General features: G+C 39.5%; 1 protein-coding gene across 2 annotated transcripts; it reads left to right on the forward strand.

Moving 5' to 3' along the window:
- The first annotated feature begins 806 nt into the window (after positions 1-806).
- LOC144634313 (poly [ADP-ribose] polymerase 1-like) lies at positions 807-22,060 on the forward strand. Of its 2 annotated transcripts, XM_078493229.1 has the most exons (29): positions 807-946; positions 2,377-2,397; positions 2,784-3,038; positions 3,590-3,913; positions 4,844-4,960; positions 6,021-6,103; positions 6,727-6,849; positions 7,643-7,744; positions 8,339-8,423; positions 9,011-9,098; positions 9,996-10,144; positions 10,571-10,637; positions 11,478-11,543; positions 12,843-12,975; positions 13,902-13,962; positions 14,263-14,323; positions 14,822-14,898; positions 15,601-15,726; positions 16,094-16,177; positions 16,891-17,013; positions 17,803-17,931; positions 18,423-18,521; positions 18,831-18,983; positions 19,264-19,300; positions 19,630-19,643; positions 19,883-19,959; positions 20,405-20,466; positions 20,562-20,679; positions 21,277-22,060. In XM_078493229.1, the coding sequence occupies exons 1-29, from the start codon at positions 833-835 to the stop codon at positions 21,353-21,355; spliced, it is 3,027 nt and encodes a 1,008-aa protein (XP_078349355.1). In that variant the 5' UTR covers positions 807-832; the 3' UTR covers positions 21,356-22,060. The 2 variants fall into 2 exon arrangements, with proteins under 2 accessions (XP_078349355.1, XP_078349356.1); XM_078493230.1 differs by lacking the exon at positions 2,377-2,397 and having other exon boundaries at positions 813-940; positions 2,757-3,038.
- The last annotated feature ends 392 nt before the right edge of the window (positions 22,061-22,452 follow it).

A 22,452-nucleotide genomic window follows, 5' to 3' on the forward strand; every position in this document is an offset into this window, starting at 1 on the left:
ATACCAACAACACCGGACACGCCCGCTTTGGAATGAGGTAAAGTTTATTGATCGTGACTCGCACTGGTACACACGCCGGGTCAAAGAGGCGATTCACATAAGACTTCACCCTAATAATATCAACAGGGACAGTGGAATTGAAATTCCTGAAGCATGGATGCCCACGATCAAAAAACACAGCAACAGGAGAACTGTACGACTGCGGACCGCCGAGGGAGCAACAGTACCAGACTCGTACCCAGTCGTTACTCGTTTTTTCGTTTTGGCTACGTTCGAAGAGGATGATGGGAAGGACGTAGAAAGAGTAAAATAAGTTCGTCCTTCCCTTGATGCCTTGCACGCCGCTCAAAAAGCAAGAGAAGCGACTGGGTACGAGTCTGATCGAAATGCACCAATCAGAGCTGTTGAAAACCATCCAATCACAGCGCAGCCGTGTGCTTTATAAGCTAACGGCCAAGCTAACGCACAACCAGTCGACCTTATCGCCTGATGAAGACTAGCAGTATGCAGTCGAAACGTTGCGATCTCCATCACACGTGACTACGTCGTGAGACTAACGAAATAATACTTTATTATTATTTAGATCATGTATTTTTAAAGCCTTGATAATGTCCCCTTCTGTGCCAAACAACTACTTTATTTTCAACTTCAACTTGTCAGTCAAAGCCGTTGTATTCATGACTTCTGATAAGCACTACCGTTTTGTGTTTCGTCCAAAAGCCAACCACATGGACTTCAGTTGTCACTCAAAGAATTGGCGCGAAATTGTAACCAATCAGAAACAACGCGATACCTCGAACCAGTCCCTTTCGGTATCTATTCCCAAGTCAAAATGGCGGACGATCTGCCGTACAAAGCTGAGTATGCGAAGTCTAACCGTTCAGCTTGCAAGTTATGCAAGGATAATATCGGCAAGGACAGTCTTAGAGTAGCGAGAATGGTCCAGGTAGGCTGGGTTTTGTAATATCTTGCTAGATGTCGAGGAATAAGCCCGGTTATTTACCGACAAATATCACGTTCTAGTGATCACATGAATAGTCCGGCGGCTTAGCTCCTGAATTGTGCGATTTTTGATACAAGCACCAAACTTTGCAGGATTACAAGCATTCGCATACTAATCAATTCTTGATATAGTGCCAACGCCAATTTTCTATTTTCAGCTAGTAAACAGCAATGAAATTTTCAGCCGAGAGGCCTCCCTGCCCCTTCCCCACAAAGTATTTCTTCTTGTACTTTTATAAACCTTTTATTGTTGATTTTTATTCATAAATACAGATATGAATGCTTTTAATTAGGCTTAAAATTGTTATTTTTTACCATCTGTTTGATACCAATAATTTAATAGGAAATTATTGCATGGGAAAAGATTTTTCGTTCCCCGCCCTCTGCTCCCTCGCGTCTTTCGTTTTGCGCTAGCGTCCAGGTCTCGCGATCGGTGAACCGTTCGCTAACAGAAGAAAAATAGGAAAATATAGGGCTTTGAACAGTCTAAATTACAGCATTTCATTCTAAATTTTGTACGTGCGACTTGGTATCACTACCTGGCATAATAGTATTTGTCCATAAACCAGGACAAACAAATATTTCACGAAATTTCATTGATTTTAACCCTATCCAGACCGGGAGGGGCGGAAAGTGCCCGCGCTGACTTTGAACGCTTATAACTTTTTCAAGATTAAACCAAACGCTACCAAACTTTGCGAATTTATCTAAAGTTTATCTGAAAATAATTTGGTAGGGTAAGTTGTTTTGGCCGGAGCTTGACGTCACCATAGCAACGGCATTTTGACAGGCATGTTTTCCCAATTTTGTAATTTTCGTGTTTCTATTAATGAAAAATAATTTTAATGCAATTATTTTCATCCTTTTACGGTTTTTAAGCACAGTTTTATTGATTTTGAGTACTTTGCAGTAATTTTGGGCGGTTTTATGACGTTTTGGAAAAAATTCGAAATCCAAGATGGCGGATCCAAGATGGCGGCTGTTTTGACATTATGATGTTATTGTCACGTCATGTGACGTTACCTTCCCACGTGACGTATACCAAAAGATAGGTGTTTGGACATCCTATATATTCCCTAAGTTTCATTGTGATTGTTTAAATATTCTGGAAGTTACGGAGGTCTGAAAAGATCCAAAAAAGCCCGGTCTGAATAGGGTTAATAAATTAAGGTTTCCATGGAAACCGGTGTTTTTCGGGCTTGGCACTATATCTGAAAAAAATTCTTTTGGTGCCCACTTTCATTGTGCCAAGTTTCATGCTTGTATCAAAAAGTGCACAATTCAACTAAAATTTCGAGCTAAGCCGCCGGACTAGAATGCCTGCACTGAACTGGGTTTCGTTTGTTGACAACATATTTCTTCGTTATTTTTCAGTCTCCTCACTTTGATGGAAAGGTAAGGAAATTACTTTTCTAAAGAATTTGTATACTAAAGCTTTTTGTTTCTAGCAAATCCGTCTTTAAGGTTGAAAGTTCTAAATAACTCGACATGTTAAATTAGTCAAGACTACAATCAAAACATCTGTTTCAGGGGACCCCCTGGGGGCTGTAGGTGCAATAACTAGCCGGAAAAAAAAACACAGCGGTGGCCAACATGAAATCCTGATGTGAAAGAATCTCTATAAATCAGATTCGTGACATTCTTAGTCTGGAACTTTGCAGTTTACATACAGACTACTTTACCATGTGCAGTCAACAACTAAAACATCACTGCACAACAGTAATTTAATTCTATTATTATATCACTGTTTGCAGTTCAATTTACTTGTTTTCAATTTCCAGATTCCCAACTGGTTCCATTACAGTTGTTTCTTTAAAAAGCACAAGGTGAATGCTTACAGTGATATTGGTGGTTTTGACTCCTTGCGATGGGATGATCAAGAGAAGATCAAAGGCAGAGTGGGTGGGGGTGGGGGTGGGAGTGGGGGCAAGGGCTCAGAACCTGCCGCAGCTAGTGGTGCCTCAGATGATTTGCAGGTGGAGTATGCCAAGTCTAACAGAAGCAAATGCAAGAACTGTAAAGAGCAAATTGACAAGGTGAGGTTCTTATTTTTTGTTTGCTTTCTTTGTTCAACAAGTAAAGATCATAGACCATGTTTTGTACCGTCATAAAACAGCATGGGCATTTGAGAGTTATTAAAGTAGTTAAATGCATGAGCTGCAAGGCAATTTACTTTAACCTTTGACTGATTTACTTACTTTAACCTTTGACTGGCACACTGGATTGTCTGTGCAGGCACGGATCCAGGAAAAATGATGACCGTTTAACAATAACAGAATCACCAAAAGCGCGAGCCTCCCGGTCCGTGAACATGCTCCACTGACAAAAAAAAATAGATTTAGACTCCCTAAAGTGCCATTTTCCTGGGGGTTTTTTCGGACAGGATGATAACAAAATATTTGTTTTTTGGATATTTAGACTTGGAAATTTTCTTTAACATAATAAACACTAACAATATTTATTTGTTATAAAAAATTTGACCGATTTCCGTAAAACGGTGGAAACCGGTCTGGATCTGCGCCTTCTGTGTGTTAAACATTGCCCAAATTTTTCACATTTAATTAATTCTACTGCTTTTGCTTTTCAGGGAGAACTTCGTCTGGCTAAAGTCATGGAGCCTGATGCAGATTCCAATGCCCCTGCAGGAGTCCCAATTCCATGGTGGCATCATGTAGACTGCTTCGTTGAAAGCCGCGAGTCATTAGGAGTTGATTCAACTGTAACAGCTGAGTCATTCTCTGGATTTACTAAACTGAAGAAGGAAGAAAAAGAACTATTGAAGAGTAAACTTGGATCAGGGGGAGGGAAAAAGGCTGGTAAAGGAAACAAGAGAAAAGCTCAGGCTGTGGATGAAGTTGACGCAAAAAGGAAGAAGACGGCCGAAGAAGATAAGGAAGAGAAACAGCTCAAGGTGTGTGTCTTATGAAGGGCTGCTTTACATGTAACTGGTTGATTGATGTACCGTAAAAACTTGTGTATAAGCTGCACCTTTTTACTGAAATTTTGAGCTCCAAATCATGGGTGCGGCTTATCAAAGAGACCATTGCTTTTGGGGTGTGTAAAATGCCTAGTTTGGGGTCAGAAAAAGCACCAAAAAACCTTAAGAAAATAAACATTTAGCATATTGAAACCTGTTGTTGTCAATCATTGCTTTTGTTAAAAAGTCTGGCTTCTAAAGTACCTTTTAATAATGTCTCAGTCTTCAGGTTCTAAACCCAAATTGTTTGCTTGCAGCAAATACACGGCATAGCTTTCAATGGCCAAGCTCATCACCAACAAACAACTACTTCTTTACTTCAACGCTTTATAAAGTTTTTATTTTTTCTTAAAATCAAGCTTCAAAGTTGGGGGTGCGGCTTAACTACGAGTTCGGCTTATACAAGAGTTTTTACAGTATTATTGTGTTGTTCAAGAAAATATCCATATCTTTCCCCATGGAAGAGTTTTGGCCTTTTGGGTTGACCCCCCACGCCACCCCTCTGGAAATTTCAGTTAAGCGTTACACTGTACTTTCCTTTTCAAATTTTGGCTGTTGGGGACCCCCCCCCCCTTAGAATTTCTAGTGACCTTCTGGGGGGTGGGTATGGATATTTTCTGGAACAACACAGTGTGTCATTGTCTTGTAATATCTAATTAAATAAAAATGGATTAGATCTGTTTTGTTTTGTACATTTGTACTAACAACAGATGACTCAACATTGAAAAGGCTCCATCAACTATTGCATTGTCAGTTACTATCTGCTAGTATCTGCTTTTAGCAAAACCCAAAGAGCTAACTCACAAATTATCTGATGGGTTAAATCAATCATCACTGTAACCGGTGGTCAATTTACTTTTCCAGGAACAAAGCAAATTGTTGTGGAAAATAAGAGATGATTTGCAAAAGAATTGTTCCTTGCCAGAAATCCGAGAGATGCTGGAAGACAATGGATTTAGCTCACAGGGTGGAGAAAGTTCTGTAAGTGGACAGCACAATAAACAGCCTGAGTTCTAGTCTTTCTCCAAGCTTTAGAGATGTCTGAGATCTGGCCCAAAATGTACCAAATTGATGATGCACACAGAGCTACATATGAACAGGGATAGGTGTGACTCATTCATTTTTATGTGATTCATTTTTACTTGTGCAAGAAAAATTCAAAACTGAGAAACAACTAATCAGAGACACTAGCTACACTGATCTGTGTAGAACTTGTTATTAGAATGAGACATTTTTGGGTAAAAATCTCAGACATTTACTGTATGTTTACATGAGGCTATATAACATTTACTTTTTTGAATGGTCAAACACTTGGATGTCATCCACAGATGTACAGGTGAGCTCAAGAACCATTTTGTACAGCATAATAAACAGTACCACATGCAAGTACTGCCCAAGACTTTCATTTCAATGGTCGTGGGAACACACTAGGGTTCAGTTAGACCTTAGAATAACAACCACCTTGTACAGCATAACAAACAGTACTACATGACTTACTGCTCAGTGGCATTTAGTTGATGGTCTTACACTTACCGGTAGGTTTCATTATCCAAATCATCATCTAGGGCTGCAAACTAAAAATACATGTACAACATCATCCTCCATGAATCCTGCTTGCAGTTTGCAGTTGAAGGGATATGGTCAGCGTTCTTACCGCGCTGACCTGGACACTAGTTTTCACATTTTGAAAAAAATCCACCGTGGACAACGAACCTTCAAAAATCTGCTTCTGATCAATCTCCTCAGTGTTTCACTAAATGGGAAAATTTAGAAGAAAAAAAAACACTGAGAAGATTGAAGCAGATTTCTGAAGGTTTTCTACTGGTATTTTTGATTTCAGGTTAAGGTGGACCTTTTTCAAAACGTGAAAACTAGTGTCCAGGTCAGCGCGGTCTGAATGCTGACCATGTCTCTTTAACAGACAGTATATTTACATTTTTATATTATGGTTCTTTGCCAAGCTTCAAGTGTATTACAAACAACAACAACAAGCAAGCAAGTATTCAAAAGTAACATCATTAATTTTGCCTTGCTTTGTCAGCTTCTGGACAGATGTGCTGATGGAATGACATTTGGAAGATTACTACCCTGCACAGAATGTAATGGGGGTCAGCTAGTTTATAGGTTTGTAAATAAAGGTTTTATGTTAGTGTAAAATGAAACAAAAGCTTGATTCTAAGTACTGTGTAGTGTTGCAGCCTCTTGTCAGGCAATAGTAAGTTTTTAATCCGACACCAGCAGAGATAACCCAGCAGCAACATTATTTTTACTTGAAAACTAATACATTAGATTTGCCACTGATTGCAAATGGTATAGTTTTTTTCAATCCAGAGCTGTGCTCTAGCAGAGCCCAGGTGCATGCCACTGGAGACTTACTTTTGTCTCTGGGCCATTTGAATGTATAACTTTGCTATCACGAAAGCTTATAAGATCTGGGCACCCAAGATTTCTTTCCTGAGAACCCTTGGGCACCCTGCATTAATTAATTATTATTCAAGAGTACCCCGGAAGAGTACAGCTTTGCAATCTCTGTTTAGTTATTAAGTGACAAGGAGAATTTGTAATCTCCCCTGGATGAGATGCAAGTCCATTGAAGGGTTACCCATCCTAGCACGAGTTTGCTGGTTTAGCACACTAACCATTAGGCCAACTTGTCTTCACCTTGAGCAAGCCCATAAGTTAAACAATGTTTCAATGCTTCTTGTATTTTTTTCACCACTCATGCTGTCATTAATTTTTCTTTGTAGGACAGATGGCTATTTCTGCACAGGGAACTTAACAGGTTGGACCAAGTGCACTTTTGTCACAAAACAGCCCAAGCGGGACACCTGGAACATTTCTAAGGAGTTAAAGGAAGAATCAGACTTTTTGTGAGTGGAACAACGTGTTTTTTAAGGAACCCAAGTCTATACTGAATAAAAAGTCCATGACTAGTATTCCCATCTGCAAAGCACAGGGGCTCCAGAACATGTCATGTGCTGGTTGTCCAGCCTTATACTATAAACAACATCATGGGACCTGATTAACTCACACCTCTTTGTGAGTAGGCATCATTCAATGGTTGCCTAGTTTGGTGGGTGTAATTTGGCCTTGATACAGTCATTGCCTATCCCCAGCCCATCACATGTTATTTTCCACTGGCTGAGTGAAACAAAATAAATGTAAATTTTTTTTCTCACACACCGCTGGGACCTAGGAAAGGGTCATGTGACCTTTAGCGGGCAGTTGTTTTTGTTCCATCCGCCATTACCTGGCCTTTTCCCACCCACCCGCCCTAAGATTTTTAGTTTGCGCTGTATCTTTTGTTAGCTTTGCCATTGTGTAATTTTCCCTGTGATACAGGATGTACATGTATGGTTTTGTTGAGTTTGTAATAAAGGTCAGGTGGCGGTCGGCCTGTCATGGCTACCAGTGGTGTGTGAGAAGTGACCTCATCAAACATAGAAAATTGTCATTTTTAAGTCTATTGATGTCTAAATGAAAATATTGTATGATGGTCACTGCAAACATTTTTTTCAAACTTTTAATTTTTCCACTTAAATTGTCAATTTGCATGGTTGTCTTCAGAGTTGAACCCAAATAAAAGATCATTGTCAGTATTTATAGATGAAACCTAAGGTAGTTTAGGTTTGTCAAATAAATGGAATTTGAATGATTCAACAGGAAGAACTTTAAGTTCAAGAAAAGAGAGAGGATATTCCCAAAAGTGCCCGATGTGCCTGTTGTGTCGCCTAAAGCAATCAAATCTGAGACTGCCACTTCAATGTAAGTGTACAAGTCCTTGATAATTATGTTAGATAGTATAGATAATCGTATCTATAACAAAATTCTCGATTTTGATTGGTTCTGCGCGCGCCTATTTGTCGCGTAATCGGCACGCGATCACGTGGGTGTCCAATTACAGGTATCCAATTTGAGCAACTTCAAGTTGGATACCTGTAATTGGACACCTACGCCATCCGCGTGTCAATCATGCACATTTAAATGGGTTTTTTCTTGCTGTTTTCTAACTTTTTGTGCAACCAACTGAATTTACCTTTGACTTTTCCTCACAGAAAAGGTTCCTAAAGACTTCCTAACCTCGAATTTTGTTATTGACACGATTAATTAGTAATTAGACCTCGTGTCGTACAATTCAGGGAGTAATCGTGCTCGTAATTTCAAATCGGCCGAGCGCGCTCCCTGAATTGTACTCCACTCAGTCCAATTACTATTACATATAGTCTAGTTGAGATTTATGTGCATCATCATAACAGTGTTTCGTATGACTTCTTTGACCTGAGTAGTCAAACTAGACAAACTAGTTTGCAGTTGGTCAGACAGAATATAAAATGATTTTAATTCTTCCTTGCATTGTAGGGCTTCTCCCCTTTCTGCCGCTACGCCTGGCAAACCACTTTCTAACATGAAATTTGCAGTGATTGGAAGACTTCAACAAAGCAAGGTACAGGAAGGATTTCTATTTTGTAACAGTGCTACAAATAATTGTATATCGTTTATTATTAAGGATAGAATTTTTGTTTTGTTAATCAAACAAGAAGAACAAGAAAGATTGTATTTAATATATAGTAGGATTATTTTGGTGGTAAAAATAATCAAAATCTCAGCGCCCCCTTCTAGAGTTGTAATTATTAGGATGCATGACTTATCCAGGCACTTTATTAGATCTACATGTGTAAAACTCTAAGATTTTGGCCACTGAAAAAGTTGGCCTATTATAATATTTATTTATTGGACATCTTATTCTTAAAAATTACAATATAATAAGCAAACTATGCACAAAAGCTTCACTGTTTTTAATCATTAAGGAAGCAAACAGACGGCTTGACTGTAAGCTGGTGAGAAGGGCTTGCCTCATTCCACACCCAATATCTAAGAAAATGCAGTCAGAAGGAACAGAGAAGCTTCTTACAGCCTTGCTCAAACAACATTACATCATCTAATTTTGAAAAGTGTTAATAAAATGGTTGCTGTTGTTAATGTAAAATGATTAGGAGATGTATCTGATAGTGTCATGTTTTCTCTGTTAAGGGTAAAATCACCTCAGTAATAGAAGATCTTGGAGGATCAGTAGTTGAGAAGATGAATGCTCTTGTTGACTGCTGTATCAGTACTCAAGGTACTTCAGCATTCTTGTCAATATTTCTGGGGTTCAAAGGATCCTAGCTTTAATTCTTACTAGCCAGCATTAGTGTGTAAGACACTAATGCTAATGAAGATGAATGCCCTTGTTAACAGCTGTATCAGTACTCAAGGTACTTCATTATTCTTTCCAATATTTCTGGGGTTCAAAGGATCCTAGCTTACATTCTTACTAGCCAGCGCTAGTGTGCAAGTCCAGTTTATACAGCAAGGAGCAACCAGAAACGCTGATTTTTCCCTTGGATTTTGGGAAGGGGAGAGGGGAGGGGGGTGGGTAGATGGGTGGTCTGAACTTTCCACTTCCCATGTATGTACATGTACCTAGGGGTCAAATGGGTCCTGGAAAACCTGAAAAGTCCTAAAATTTTAGTGTGACACTTTCCAGGACTGGAAAGTCCTAGAAAAAACTACGGGTTCTGGAAATCTGTTAAACTAAAGTAACAGCTAAATTCTCAGAGCTGAACATTATAAGAAATGTTTTGCAGACAGTAAGGAGAAATTTATAATACTGAGATCTGGGGAGTGAAAAGGATAATGTGAATTTTGGAGTCCTGGAAAAATCAATCTGGGTCCTTGAAAAGTCCTGGAAAGTTGTTTGTAAAATAGGGTACAAACCCTGAGTACCGTTTACTCCAGACCTGGTTCCTGTCCCTTCCTCTTTGTGTTTTAGCTATTACAAAATATCACTCAGTGTTGTGTAGCTTTTCATATTTCTCTCAATTCTTGCCACCTTGAAAATCCTTTTTTTCCCCAGCTTTTTTCTCCCACTTTTTGTACCCTTCCATCCTATATTTTCCCAGGTTCCCACGCCCCTTTCCTAACATTCCATTACTGCATTCAAGAGACTGATGTATGTTTGTTCCTGTCCTGATAGCTGAAGTTGATAAGAAAAGTAAGAAAATGAAAGATGCGGAAAAGTTTGATGTGCCAGTCGTTAGTGAGGATTACTTGGAGGCCGTCAAGAAGGGCGGGGCCAAACTGATGATCTCACAGCATAGCATTGCATCATGGGGAAATAATAAGGTTTGCCATTTGTTTATATGCATGTTTACAACTGTCATTATTTTTCATGCATTGAATACACATAACTTATGGTAATGATAATGGTAATGGAAATGTACTTCTATGGCACATTTCCTGAAGCTCAATGCACTTTAAATGCAATTAGAGCACGGGACGACACAAGATCGGACAACGGCATATTACAGGCATCTTTGGTGATTTGTATATTTTGTCTAGATTTGTATACTAGATTTGTATATTTTCTCAAGAGCTCAATGTCTCAAGGCTAACAGTAAAATAGCATTTATAAGAGTTTGTCAGTTAACAGAAACATTCAAAATGTCTTTGAAAGTGGTGGGTGTGCACGTCTATTAGATTTACATAGTTATGACAGATGAAGCCTTGAATAATTATTATTAATTTTTGCTTTTAAAAACTGTTTTTTAGGGCACCAGTGTGGTGGATGCTCCTCCATCAAAGGCCAAACCAAAGATGGAGAAAAGTGCTTCAGGAGGTACTCAAAAACTACCTTGCAGTGTAAACTGAGGAAATGACAGCCTCAATGTGATCATTTCACCTGAGTGTGTGCTGTTTGACAATAGCCAACTGACAAAATAAAAAGAAAGAAAACAGGGCTTGAGCACTAGCCTCTTGGCTAGTGATAGCTTTGATTTCACTAGCCAAAACCAATTTTCTGCTAGCCAGAATTCTCAAGCTAACTTAGGTTTGGGCAGAGGGACTTTGCTATCGTCGTCGGCTCTGTTGTTATCTTTAGGGTCAATTTTAAGTTACTTTTGGTAAATTCAGCTTGTCCACAGTCTTTGATAATTTTATACGTGATGACAGTCTATTTGTGAGTTCTGTTCTCTCGGAGTCGATTTCGATATATGGTTTTCTTCCAATCAAATTCCTGAAATTTTAACTATAGCCATTTTGGCTAGTGAAAGCCCAGAACCTACCAGCCAAAACTGCATTTCTACTGGCCTGTGGCTAGTTGGCTACCGTTAGTCTCGAGCCCTGGAAAATAAAATAAACAACAACAAAAAAGGCTTCTGAGGGAATGAACAGTTAGATGGTACCAGTGGCTTGTTCCACTTTCTTGAGTCTCATTGGCACAACATAGGGGTTTAAAGTGCTACCTGGGAATATGCATAACATATGTATAATTATATACTCTACATTTGCTTTCTTAGATATCTTTAGTCTTGTTTTCTTATGCCAACAAACTTTTCATGTATTCTTCAGACACTTTTGTATTAACTAATTTCAAGATCATGCCAGGGATGTCCAGTGTTGATTGGTCACTAATCAGACTTTTAAACTGTGTTGTGATACTGTTTAACTGTTTCTCTAGGAAGGGAATCAGCAAAGAAGGTGAAGGTTGCTGTGAAAGGTGGAGCTGCAGTAGATCCAGAGTCAGGTAGATGTAGTTACCGTTGCTATGACCATTGCCATTATTACCATTGCTATGGCCATGTTTAAAGTTTGACATGCCCAATTATAGGATCAGAACAGCCCAAAGCCTGTTCTTGCTTATGATGCATTTAAGTCAAAGGGGAAAATGGACACTTATAATGAATTATGAAAAAGCATGCATTCTTTGACTAATCCACCGATCATTCAATCATTTACTCATTTGCTAGATTAATTGATCTTTCAATCAATCAATCAATCAATCAATCAATCAATTAATTAATCAGTCAGTCAGTCAATCAGTCAGTCAGTCAATCAATTAATCAGTCAGTCAGTCAGTCAGTCAGTCAGTCAATCAGTCAGTCAGTCAGTCAGTCAGTCAGTCAATCAATCAGTCAATCAGTCAGTCAGTCAGTCAGTCAATTAATCAATCATTACACAAGAGAACTTTGTAACAACATCATAAAACTGGGGTAAATTCAATAATAGCAGTCACTTTATTTAAACTCTGTCAGAAACAACACAACCAGAGTGCCCAATATGGCTGGGCAGCCTGGTCATCTTTTTCAACCCCCTTTCAATTCACATTTCTCTTATCATTTTCAATACTTTGTCGAGCAGACCTGTAGGAGATGGAATAAAGACTCATTCATCCTAAAAAAATAAAAACAATAAATTTTGAATATTTAGACAGAATAACTTATCAGTATGAATGGCACTGCTATTAAAGGGGTCCTGTCAAAAACCAAATTGAAATTTGGAAATATTGGTTTTTGTGAAAGGAAGAATTAACCAGAGAACCTGGAACAAAACCTTCTGAACAAGGTTTAGGACCATCAACAAACTCAACCCTCATATGAGGCCAGGTCCAGGATTCAAACCAGGGCCACATAATCATTGGTGGGAGGTGAGCACTCTCACCACTGCACCATAAAATCAACTTTGTTTTACGAGGGTTGCACGTGACAGTCTTCGACTGACAAACCTGTGGCCCTCGGATACCCGATCGAATTGGAATTTAGAAGTGTTGGTTTTTATGGAGGGAGGAAAACCGGAGAACCCGGAGAAAAACCCTCGGAGCAAGGATGAGAACCAACAACAAACTCAACCCACATATGGTACCTGGTTGGAATCGAACCCGGACCACATTGGTGGGAGGCAAGCGCTCTCACCACTGCGCCATCCCTGCTCCTGATGAAATGATTGTGTAGTTATTATTTGTAATGGCATTCAAGCCTGTGTGCTGTGAGGAGTAGAGGTAAAAATTTAATTTTTTCTGAAAAGAAATGTATTTTCTTTGCTTCAGAAATGGAAGACACATGTCACGTGCTTGAAGAAAAAGGAACTGTTTACAGTGCAACTTTGGGTTTAGTGGACATTGTCAGAGGCACCAACTCTTATTACAAACTGCAAATCTTACAAGCTGACAAGGGCAATTCGTGAGTTTACTGTTCACCATTATACAAGAACAGGGACGGCGGAGCAATTTTCCAAGTGGGGGGGCTGACTAGTGACTTGAAGTGGGGGGGGGCTTAAAAGACCATTCTCTTAATAAGTCTTTATTTTTTCGGAAATTCTGGGGGGAATAAAGCTCCCCCAGCCCCCCCGGCTCCGCCGTCCCTGAAGAAGTTGTATGTTTGAAATTTAAGGAACAGATTTAATGCAAATGTTTGTGATAACAAAACATGAAGTACATGAACTTGAATAGAGTTCGTAGAATGTCAAAGTTGTTAAAAGTTGAAATTTGAATGTTATCAATGCCTCCAGTGTGAGTGATGCCATTGAATAAACAACTTTGACATTCTGCTTTCAGTGAACTCTATTTTTGAAGTTGATATGTTAGACACTGAGGGTCGGCACACACTAGGTAACAAGTTGCTGCAACATGTCGGGCGACAAGTTGCTGCGACATGTCACCTCGTGTGACACGATGCATTCTTGTGACAATCTATGTCGCTGCGATGTGTTGCACGAATTCAAACTGGTTTGAATTCGTGCGACAAATTGCAGCGACAAAATGAGCGATAGCAGCATTGTTGCAGCATGCGTACACATTTGCGACAAATTGCTGCAACAAAATATAAATTAATCATGTATTTTTGCCATATTAAATTGGAAAACTAGTCACATCCCCACTCTTCAAAATTTGCTGTGTGTGCAACGAACAAGGGCCCTGTTGCAGCGACTTCTTTTGTTGTAGTACACACGGAGCGACTTGTTGCAGAGACCTGTTGTTGCGACTTGTCATGACCCTAACTGTCAAGTGGCATTAATTTTGTCACCTGTTATCATACAGTTAATGAACAATGGGCGATTTTCATTTCAAATGGTGACTATTTGTTCCTCATATCTTTATAATCTTTAGTTGGCATCTTTTCCGTTCATGGGGAAGAGTTGGGACCACAATTGGAGGAACGAAATTGGAGGTAGTTATTGAAATGTGAACAAAGGAACATTTTTTTGAGGCACAGAAATCAAACACAAGCACCTCTGAAGATTTACATGTTTTTTGAAGACCAGAAATTGGTTTTAATGCAAAGTATGCACAATATTCGTCTTGCTTTCTCAAGCTCTGCAATTGGCTTAATGTTGTGAGTATGTGTCACACAAGTGAGAAAATGTTCTTTTTCTATGTATAAAATTGTCAACTTTTCATAGTTGACATTGACATTGACATTGACATTGAAGTGTCTGATGATAAGAGAAATGATTTGTGTGTTTTACAGCGTTGTGGATCCGCAAGGTCAGCTATTGAAAAGTTCATGGAGCTATATGCCGAAAAAACAGGTACAGTTTAAGGTCTTATTCTGTGGTTGTTGTTCTTAGATTCCATGACTGGAATCCAGTTCTTAGTTGTGAAGAAGTGTGTATGACTTTCATTAAATATTTTAAATTGATTTTTGTTTTTGTGTGTATGGTTAAGGTAGGTAGGTAAAGTCTGCATACGATACTAGTGGCTCATCAGGCCAGAGCTTATCCCGGTTTCCGTAGCATGAAGCGACTTAGGAGTATTTCTATTCCCCCCAGGATGGGATGCTAGTCCATCGCAGGGTTACCCCCAGCAGCAAATTCGCCGGCACCCATTTACACACCTGGGTGGAGAGAGGCACTGTGAAAGTTAAGTGTACTGGCCAAGAACACAACACAAACACCCTGGCCACGGCTTGAACCCGGACCGCTTGATCCGGAGTCCAGTGCGCTAACTGTTAGGCCACTGGGTCTCCCACTTTTTTGTGTATACAACATAAAACACTCATTTTCTGTATTGTTATATTACACCTAAAGGAAATAGCTGGCTGAACAGAAATAACTTGGTCAAGCACCCAAACAAGTTTTATCCGCTGGAAATTGACTATGGACAGGTATATGGAGGGTGTTTATTTTTTTAATGTTGGGGCATTTTGATTAGACTAAAAGGGAAGAGTATGTGATGATATACATGAGTACATTACTCATTAGGGGTCTTTTATACCAGAGGAAAGCTTACCAGGGCACGAGACTAACTTTTTTGCTAGCTAACCTGTTGGCTAGTGTAAGCTTTGATTTCACTAGCCAAAACCAATTTTCTACTAGCCAAAATTCTAAAGCTAACTTAGGATTGGACAAAGGCACTTTGCCGTCTTCACTGGCTCTGTTATCATTATCTTTAGGGTGAATTGAAGGTTACTTTTTGGTAATTTCAGTTTGTCCACAGTCTTTGATAATTTATATGTGACGACAGTGTGTTTGTGAGTTCTGTTCTCTTGGGGTTGATTTCCATGAATGGCTTTCTTCCAATCAAATTCCTAAAATTTTAGCTAGCCATTTTGTCTAGTGAAATCCCATAACCTACTGGCCAAAACTGCATTTCTACTAGCCTGTGGCTAGTTGGCTACCGTTAGTCTCAAGCCCTGCTTACATTCAATGGCGTGTGGTGACTTGGGAGATACATGTTTAACTTTTTGTTTTCAACTTTTGAGCATGTTTCAGCCAATTATAAGAATAAAACCTACGGTGAAGTAAAATGCATCAAGAAAATAATGCTTGGATGAAAATAATTCTTGTTTCATGTCTCTTTTCCACAGGATAATGAAGAGCTTAAGACGACCATTGCACCAGGCAGCAAATCTTTGCTTCCTACTCCTGTCCAGGAACTTATTAAGATGATATTTGATGTGGAGTCAATGAAGAAAACACTAGTGGAATTTGAAGTAAGTGAGAAAGTAGGGCCTTAGGCAGGAATTTGCATGGGTGGGTGCGAGCACCAGAGGTGGAAGTGTCTCAGGGGTCCAGAGGTGTTTTCCCCCAGGAAATTTTGAAAAATCAAGTTGTTTAAGTTCACATTTCCTGCATTCTGAGAGTCATTTTTTACCCTCACTCCCCGATAAGGCGGACCTTTGTGGTCCGTGGGTGGGTGCAGACGCACCCATCACACCCCTTGCTGTATTTTTCTTTGTTTTATATTCACTATCATATTACAATACAACGTGAACAAACGAAAACACCAAATTGTACCAAGGGTAAAATTGAACCGCAACATATATCATGCCAAATGTACGGTACTTTCTTTTTGTTTAGATTGACTTGAAGAAAATGCCATTGGGAAAGCTAACAAGGCGGCAGATAGAAAGTGCTTATTCCGTGTTAGGAGAAGCACAGAAAGTAAGTGAACAGCACCTAACATTGACAAACACTTGAAGGTATGGTTCAAGCCTGCAGAATGTCTATCTGGCCATTCAACTGAAAGCTATTGAGCAGTACTTTTATGTGGTACTGTTTATTTTGCTGTACCAGGTGTTTCTAACTTTGAAAATTTAAGAAACAGAAATCCGTAAGTGTGATCATTCTTGCAAATGAAAGCTGTTGGACAGTGCTTGCCAATGTTGCCATTAGTTTTTCAGTCTTTTTTTCCAGGTGACACATTTGTAACATTTATCAACTTCTTCCTTGGTTCTCTCATAATGTATATGGTGCAAGTGAACACCCGGTAAATTTACTATTCTCACCGGGAGTCCTAAGGGAAATGGTCTGAAAACTATTGTACTCAGACAAAAAGCAAAAAGACAGGTGAGTCTCTTCATGTACCCCCTTCCCCACCTTATAAAAGATGGTGTCTTGTTTGTATAGCCCCCACTCTATCAGGGATAGAACGACTCAGAAGAAGATTCAAACCTCCTTGCGCCATTTCTCCCGCAATGCAAGCTTCATGCACACTCAACTTGAATTTTTAGGCCAATAATTTTTATCTATTTGGCTAATCAGACAGGTGGCGTCTTGCATAGTCCCCCTATCCTATCACAAGGTGGGTCCTCGTGGAAGTACAGGCTTGTTAGTGACCACTTCCCTAAATTGTGGTTTTGCCGTTTGTGTTACAGTTGATTTCTGATGGTGGCAGTGCCAATGCACTTCTGGATGCGTCAAACAGGTTCTATTGCCTGATTCCACATGACTTTGGTATGAAGAAGCCGCCAATGTTGGATAACTTGGAGCTAATTCAGGTAATGGTCATAAACTTTTTCTTGTTCAGTTAGTTATCAGTATTACATTATTACATATATTATTACATATTAGTATTACAGTATTACATACGCAAAAGTGTAAAATGAATGATAAATATCATTCATTTTACACTTTTGCGCGTTTACGAGATATGCAGTAGCATTGTTATTCATCATATGTTATTGAATTTAGAGCCTCTCTATGGATATTTCAAAAGAAATCGAAGACGCGAGGATCACCGCAGAAAAAACGGAGATCTTATGGTTGAATCGTAGATCTCATCAAATTGAACACTCAGAAATATAACTGTCAAAACTCGTAAACACTAGTATACAGAAAATTGTTATTTGAGCACATATCACGAAAAGAAAAAACAAAGATCTGCTTAAAAAAAGATTTGCAAAAAAATTGCGAAGAAAACGAAGACCGTGGGTACCCATAGAGAGGCTCAATTTACACAAATTTAGTTCGCCCAAAAAGCTTAGAGGATGATCCATATACAGAGAACCTCTTTGAATGGCCTGAATATCCAGGGCCAACCAAGGTGGTCCAAATAATAAGGGTCTAATATCAGAAAAAAAGGTCTAAATGCTGAAAACCTTTTAGAATGCCCCCAATGCAGGGCGACTTCAAAAACTTGTTCAAATACTGGGGCCCTGTAACTAGGGTGTTCTTACGCTTAGCAACGTCTGGATGGCCCAACTACGAATAACTAGGATAGTTCTGGAAAGTTCTCAAAGCAAAACTGTTGATCTTTTCACTATTAATCGTTTGTTATTTTGTTCAAGGCTAAAGTGGGCATGTTGGACAATTTGCTTGATATTGAAGTTGCTTACAGTTTGTTGAAGAGTGGGGAGGGTGACCTGGCCAAGGATCCTCTGGATGTCAACTATGAAAAATTACAAACTGATCTAGAGGTAAGCCAATCATTATTACAGTAAATTATTATTTACATCGCGTAAATCTGTTCGAGAAGTCAAGCTATTTTGGCATACGAACAGTGGTTTGAAGCAACAGGAAAACACAGATGTTTAGAAGGGAAGAGAAGAGGTAGTTTTTCAAAGAATGAAGTGCTCGGGTAAGATGAGAGCCGGGTGTATTTGCAGGCTGGGATTACGCTGTCCACTAGATAAATCACTATATTCAGTGGATAATTAAGTGTTAGCAAAAACCAACTACGCTATGGACCCACCGGATAGTGATTTTTCCGGTAGATAGCGTTATCCACCCTTTAAACAACCGGGGCAGATGGTTAAAACTTTGCGAGATTTAAATGAACTGCAAATGCCGTGACTTAATTTTTGTTTTATCAAGAGAGCTATCGTTAACCGATAAAACATTCTGCATAATGTGGATTCATTGAGTCACTTTTTTTTTGTTTGTTTGTTTGTTTTTTCTTTGTTCTCAGATTCTTCCCAAGGACAGCAAGGAATATTCATTTATCAAGGACTACGTGAAAAACACGCATGCTGAGACACATCAACAGTACGAGCTTGAAATCTTGGAGGTGAAGAAACTTTTTCAGAACTTTTCCGGCGGAGACTGAGGGTCCTGAAGGAGGCGGGATATAAAATCCCATTTCCCAGACAAATTTTACCCTTCCAGCCTACTGTCTACCCGATTTTCCAAATTGCAGTCCCATTTTTGATGCTAATTGTTTTGGGAGTCCCAGTAACCCAAATCCCATTTTTCCAGTGAAAATTTGCCCAAATCCCAGTTTCCATTTTACCCGTTCAGGCCGCTCGAGATTGAAAAACAATTAATCCTGCTCAAAAATATATTTATTTATTTTTAATATTTATTATTTTTATTTTAGGTTTTCAAGGTGAATCGTCATGGCGAAAGAGAAAGATTTGAGCCTTTCAAGGAACTTCACAATCGGCGCTTGCTGTGGCACGGGTCGCGTACCACAAACTACGCTGGCATCTTATCTCAAGGGCTCAGGATCGCACCTCCTGAGGCCCCAGTGGTAGGTACTCTTTATGGACCTTTGATCATTTGTTGATAAACTAGTTTCTGACCCTAAAGCATGACTTCCTATGTTTCGTTACTCGTTTGTCCAACGGAGCAGTTATCCACGCGCGTTGCGTGGACTGTTTGCGTGGAGGGATTCACGTTTTAGTGAAGTCTCGAGTGACGGGAGAAGTGAGGAGATTAAGACCCACTGCATGGCTAGAGTTAATCTTAAAATAACCGATAAGAGTATTTCCTTAATTTAACGGCTTATGTTGTCAATGTTTTCCCTTCAGACTGGTTATATGTTTGGGAAAGGAGTTTACTTTGCAGGTTTGTGTTCAATCGCTATCTCTGTTCTAACTGACGATTTTATAATTGGTCACTTGTAGGGTCGCCACCGCTAAAAAGGCTAAAAATAGTTTCCATTTGTTTAGAGCATGTGAATTTTAGTTACTGATGCCAAGTTTGAAAGAAAGTGGGTGAAAACCTGTTCCAAACAAAATGTCCATAAGTTACGACATTTGCGGTAGTTTGTATGGATTTGCCACAGTAAAATATTCATGTTACGTCTCTTATAGTTACTATAGCTTATCTGTAGAATTTCATTTTTTCAGTCCTTCTTGATTTTGATCATTTTTCCGTTTCCATTCCTTTTGCAGATATGGTGTCGAAGGTAAGTGTTTTAAAGCAATATGTCCTCTTAGCTTTTATAACAAATTTGAACACGCCATGGCCAGAAAATAAGGACCTGATCGTCTTAGAAAAATTCCGGCCTCTTGACTGAAAACCAATTATCCCAAGGAAAATTATAAAAAAATGTACATTTGACTGTTGGTTTTTTTTTAAGACTGACATGTATCGTTTTATAAGATGTTGCCTGTTTTTGTTTCTCTGTGCTCTTTTCTATCACAGTCAGCAAACTACTGTCGGACAACACCTACTGATAACATCGGTCTGATGATGCTGTGTGAAGTCGCCTTAGGAAACATGTAAGTATCTTTTCACTAACAGCTCAAGAATAAGCGCAAGTCACAAGCGCGAGCACTGCTCGCGCTTGAATCTTTACAAACACTTGAAATCGTAAGCATGTCTTTATGTTTCTCAGTGTTAGTGCCTGTGCTTTTGTTTGCATTGCTAGTGGAAACCAGACTTAAGGGATTTGAATTGAGTAGTCGCCCAACAGAAGTCGGTGAACAACTTCCATTTTTGATTACGAGTTGAGCCCGCAGTTTTCATCTCGAAGTTGCCAAACAACGGATGGCGTGACAACTTACGAAGAACTATGGAATAGCCGGAGCTTCAATCGAAGTGGTCGCGCTGCTTTTTGATTGACAGTGCTTCAACGAAGATTTTCCGAAAATGTCACTCCGTATTCGCCGACTAACTGAGAAACGCGCAAACCTATCTGTGTCATTTTTTTTTTTCTTTTCACAGGCATGAACTAACTGCGGCTAGTTACATAACAAAACCTCCAAAAGGAAAGCACAGTGTCAAAGGTACGTGAATTTCAACTTTTTGTCAGTCGACACGATGATAAATATTTGTCAGTCTCGAGATTAAATTGTCCACTTTGTTGCAATTGTTATTGCAGGGTGTGGTAAGACCGGCCCAGACCCCTCGGCGGACATCACTCTGGAGGATGGCACGATTGTCCCAGTCGGCAAAGGAAGTAATTCAAGTGTAAGCTATACAAGCCTCCTCTACAATGAGTATCCTTTTAGAAACCACAAGAAAGAAACTTCTTACTCATCAATTTGTTTAGTGATCTTCTTGTAATATGTCTGGCAATTTGGTGGTTCCTTGAGGCACCGAAGTTTACAAAACTTATAAAGCGTGGGAACACACTAAACCAATGCAATTACGCGGTAAAACCTTCAAACTAATGCAAAGCGTTGAATGCCAAGCGCGGAAAGACGTTTGACCAATGCAAAGCGCGGGAAAACATTTAACCAATGCAAAGCGTTGAATGCAAAGCGCGGGAAAACGTTGAACTAAGTGCCAAAGCGCGGGAAAACATTTAACCATTGAAAAGCGCGGGAAAAACGTGTTAGCTTCTTTGCTTCTATCTGGTTGAAAAGAAATTAAACTTTTGCTTGCCAGTCTCAAAGCTTAGCAGACTGTATTACTACTAAAGCTAAGCTTGTTTTCCAATCACAATGAGCACTTAGCAGCAATGAGCCCTTGGTCAGTGCTATTGCAATGGGCTATAACCATCCGTGGCAAAGGGTTTCTGAAGTAAATCGATATGCTCCTTGGCGCTATTGTTACTGTTTCTAGGTTCGTTACGATCCTTAACTTGACCTCAGATACATCGTGTACGATGTTGGCCAAATTAACATCAAGTACCTACTCAAGTTGGATTTTAAATACAAATATCGATGGTGAACGTTATCATGTTGAGCCGTTCCCCAGATGGATGTTTCAAAACCTCTAGAAAAAACTGTATAAGCTCGAGAAAAGTATTCGAGGTTTTAATTGTAGATATTTGTATCGTTACTGTTCAACAAAAGAGATATTTGATAGTTTTGCAATCAGGTAATCCTCGGCTTGTACTCGGTATTGTGTTATCGGATGCCATGATGACAATTCTACGTAAAGGTTCTTTGTTAAAAAATTTGGAGCTCAATACACGGTTGTCGCTGTTTTAAAATGCAGTGACCGACTTTATTTTAAGAACGATCCTTAAGGTATTGTGTTGAAGTAGATAGATTTGTACAGTTGGAGACTTCCGGAAGGACTGGCATGGCCACACTTTATCATTAATCATGCTTTTTTATCAGCCAGACGAAAAAGTGTTTATTCACCGAATACCATCAATAGGTTTGGACGAGATTAACTTTGCCTCGAGGGCGTAACATATGCACCGAGTGTAGCGAGGTCTGTGTATCGTGACCGCGAGCCCATTTTTGCCCCGCCGGCGAGCACTCCAGAAGATGTCCGCAGGCTAGCCAAATGTATTCCCATCCGACCCTCTTACCCTTCTACTCTTAACTAAAACGTCATTTGGCCATTGGTCGACGTTACCTTGGGCTGAATCTAAGTTGTCGAATAAATCTTGGGTAAATATAAATAAAAGACATTTTGAATTGAGTTTGTGTTGTATAATAGAGCTCAGTGTGTGTTGGGGCGGACGGCTTTGTCCAAACCAGCGCGATCTATCTCCCCCTTAGATCCAACGTTCATCCCCCAGTTCCCAGCTGTATTTTCATCTAGGGTCTTACCTACTTGGTCAAATTTTTTTTTTCTTTTTGTCTTTTTTTTTTTTTTTTTTCATTTACGGGCAAACACAAAATAGGATGAAAACCTTGAATTTGGCCGGAAAAAGCCATCCGGCTCAGCAACATCAGCGGCGAAGGCATGCGACCTTACCAGTGACTTCAGTGAAGAACTATATATCAATTCCATTAATATTCTCATGCACCGAGGCCAAGAAAGAGATAACCCGTTCCAGGCGTTCGTTTAGCCCCCCGGGCCCGGGGGGT

The sequence above is a fragment of the Oculina patagonica genome, chromosome 13, assembly GCF_052425735.1.
Source record: "Oculina patagonica isolate OP01 chromosome 13, crgOcupat, whole genome shotgun sequence".
Lineage (NCBI taxonomy): Eukaryota > Metazoa > Cnidaria > Anthozoa > Scleractinia > Oculinidae > Oculina > Oculina patagonica.

What these genes read in the sequence shown, in the direction of transcription:
- LOC144634313 (XM_078493229.1), top strand. Translation starts at nt 833, where the DNA reads ATGGCGGACGATCTGCCGTACAAAGCTGAGTATGCGAAGTCTAACCGT. An exon ending in CAAGCTGACAAGGGCAATTC is followed by an intron (nt 12,976 to 13,901) that starts GTGAGTTTACTG and finishes TATAATCTTTAG; the next exon opens with TTGGCATCTTTTCCGTTCAT. An exon ending in ACAAGCCTCCTCTACAATGA is followed by an intron (nt 20,680 to 21,276) that starts GTATCCTTTTAG and finishes ACTTGACCTCAG; the next exon opens with ATACATCGTGTACGATGTTG.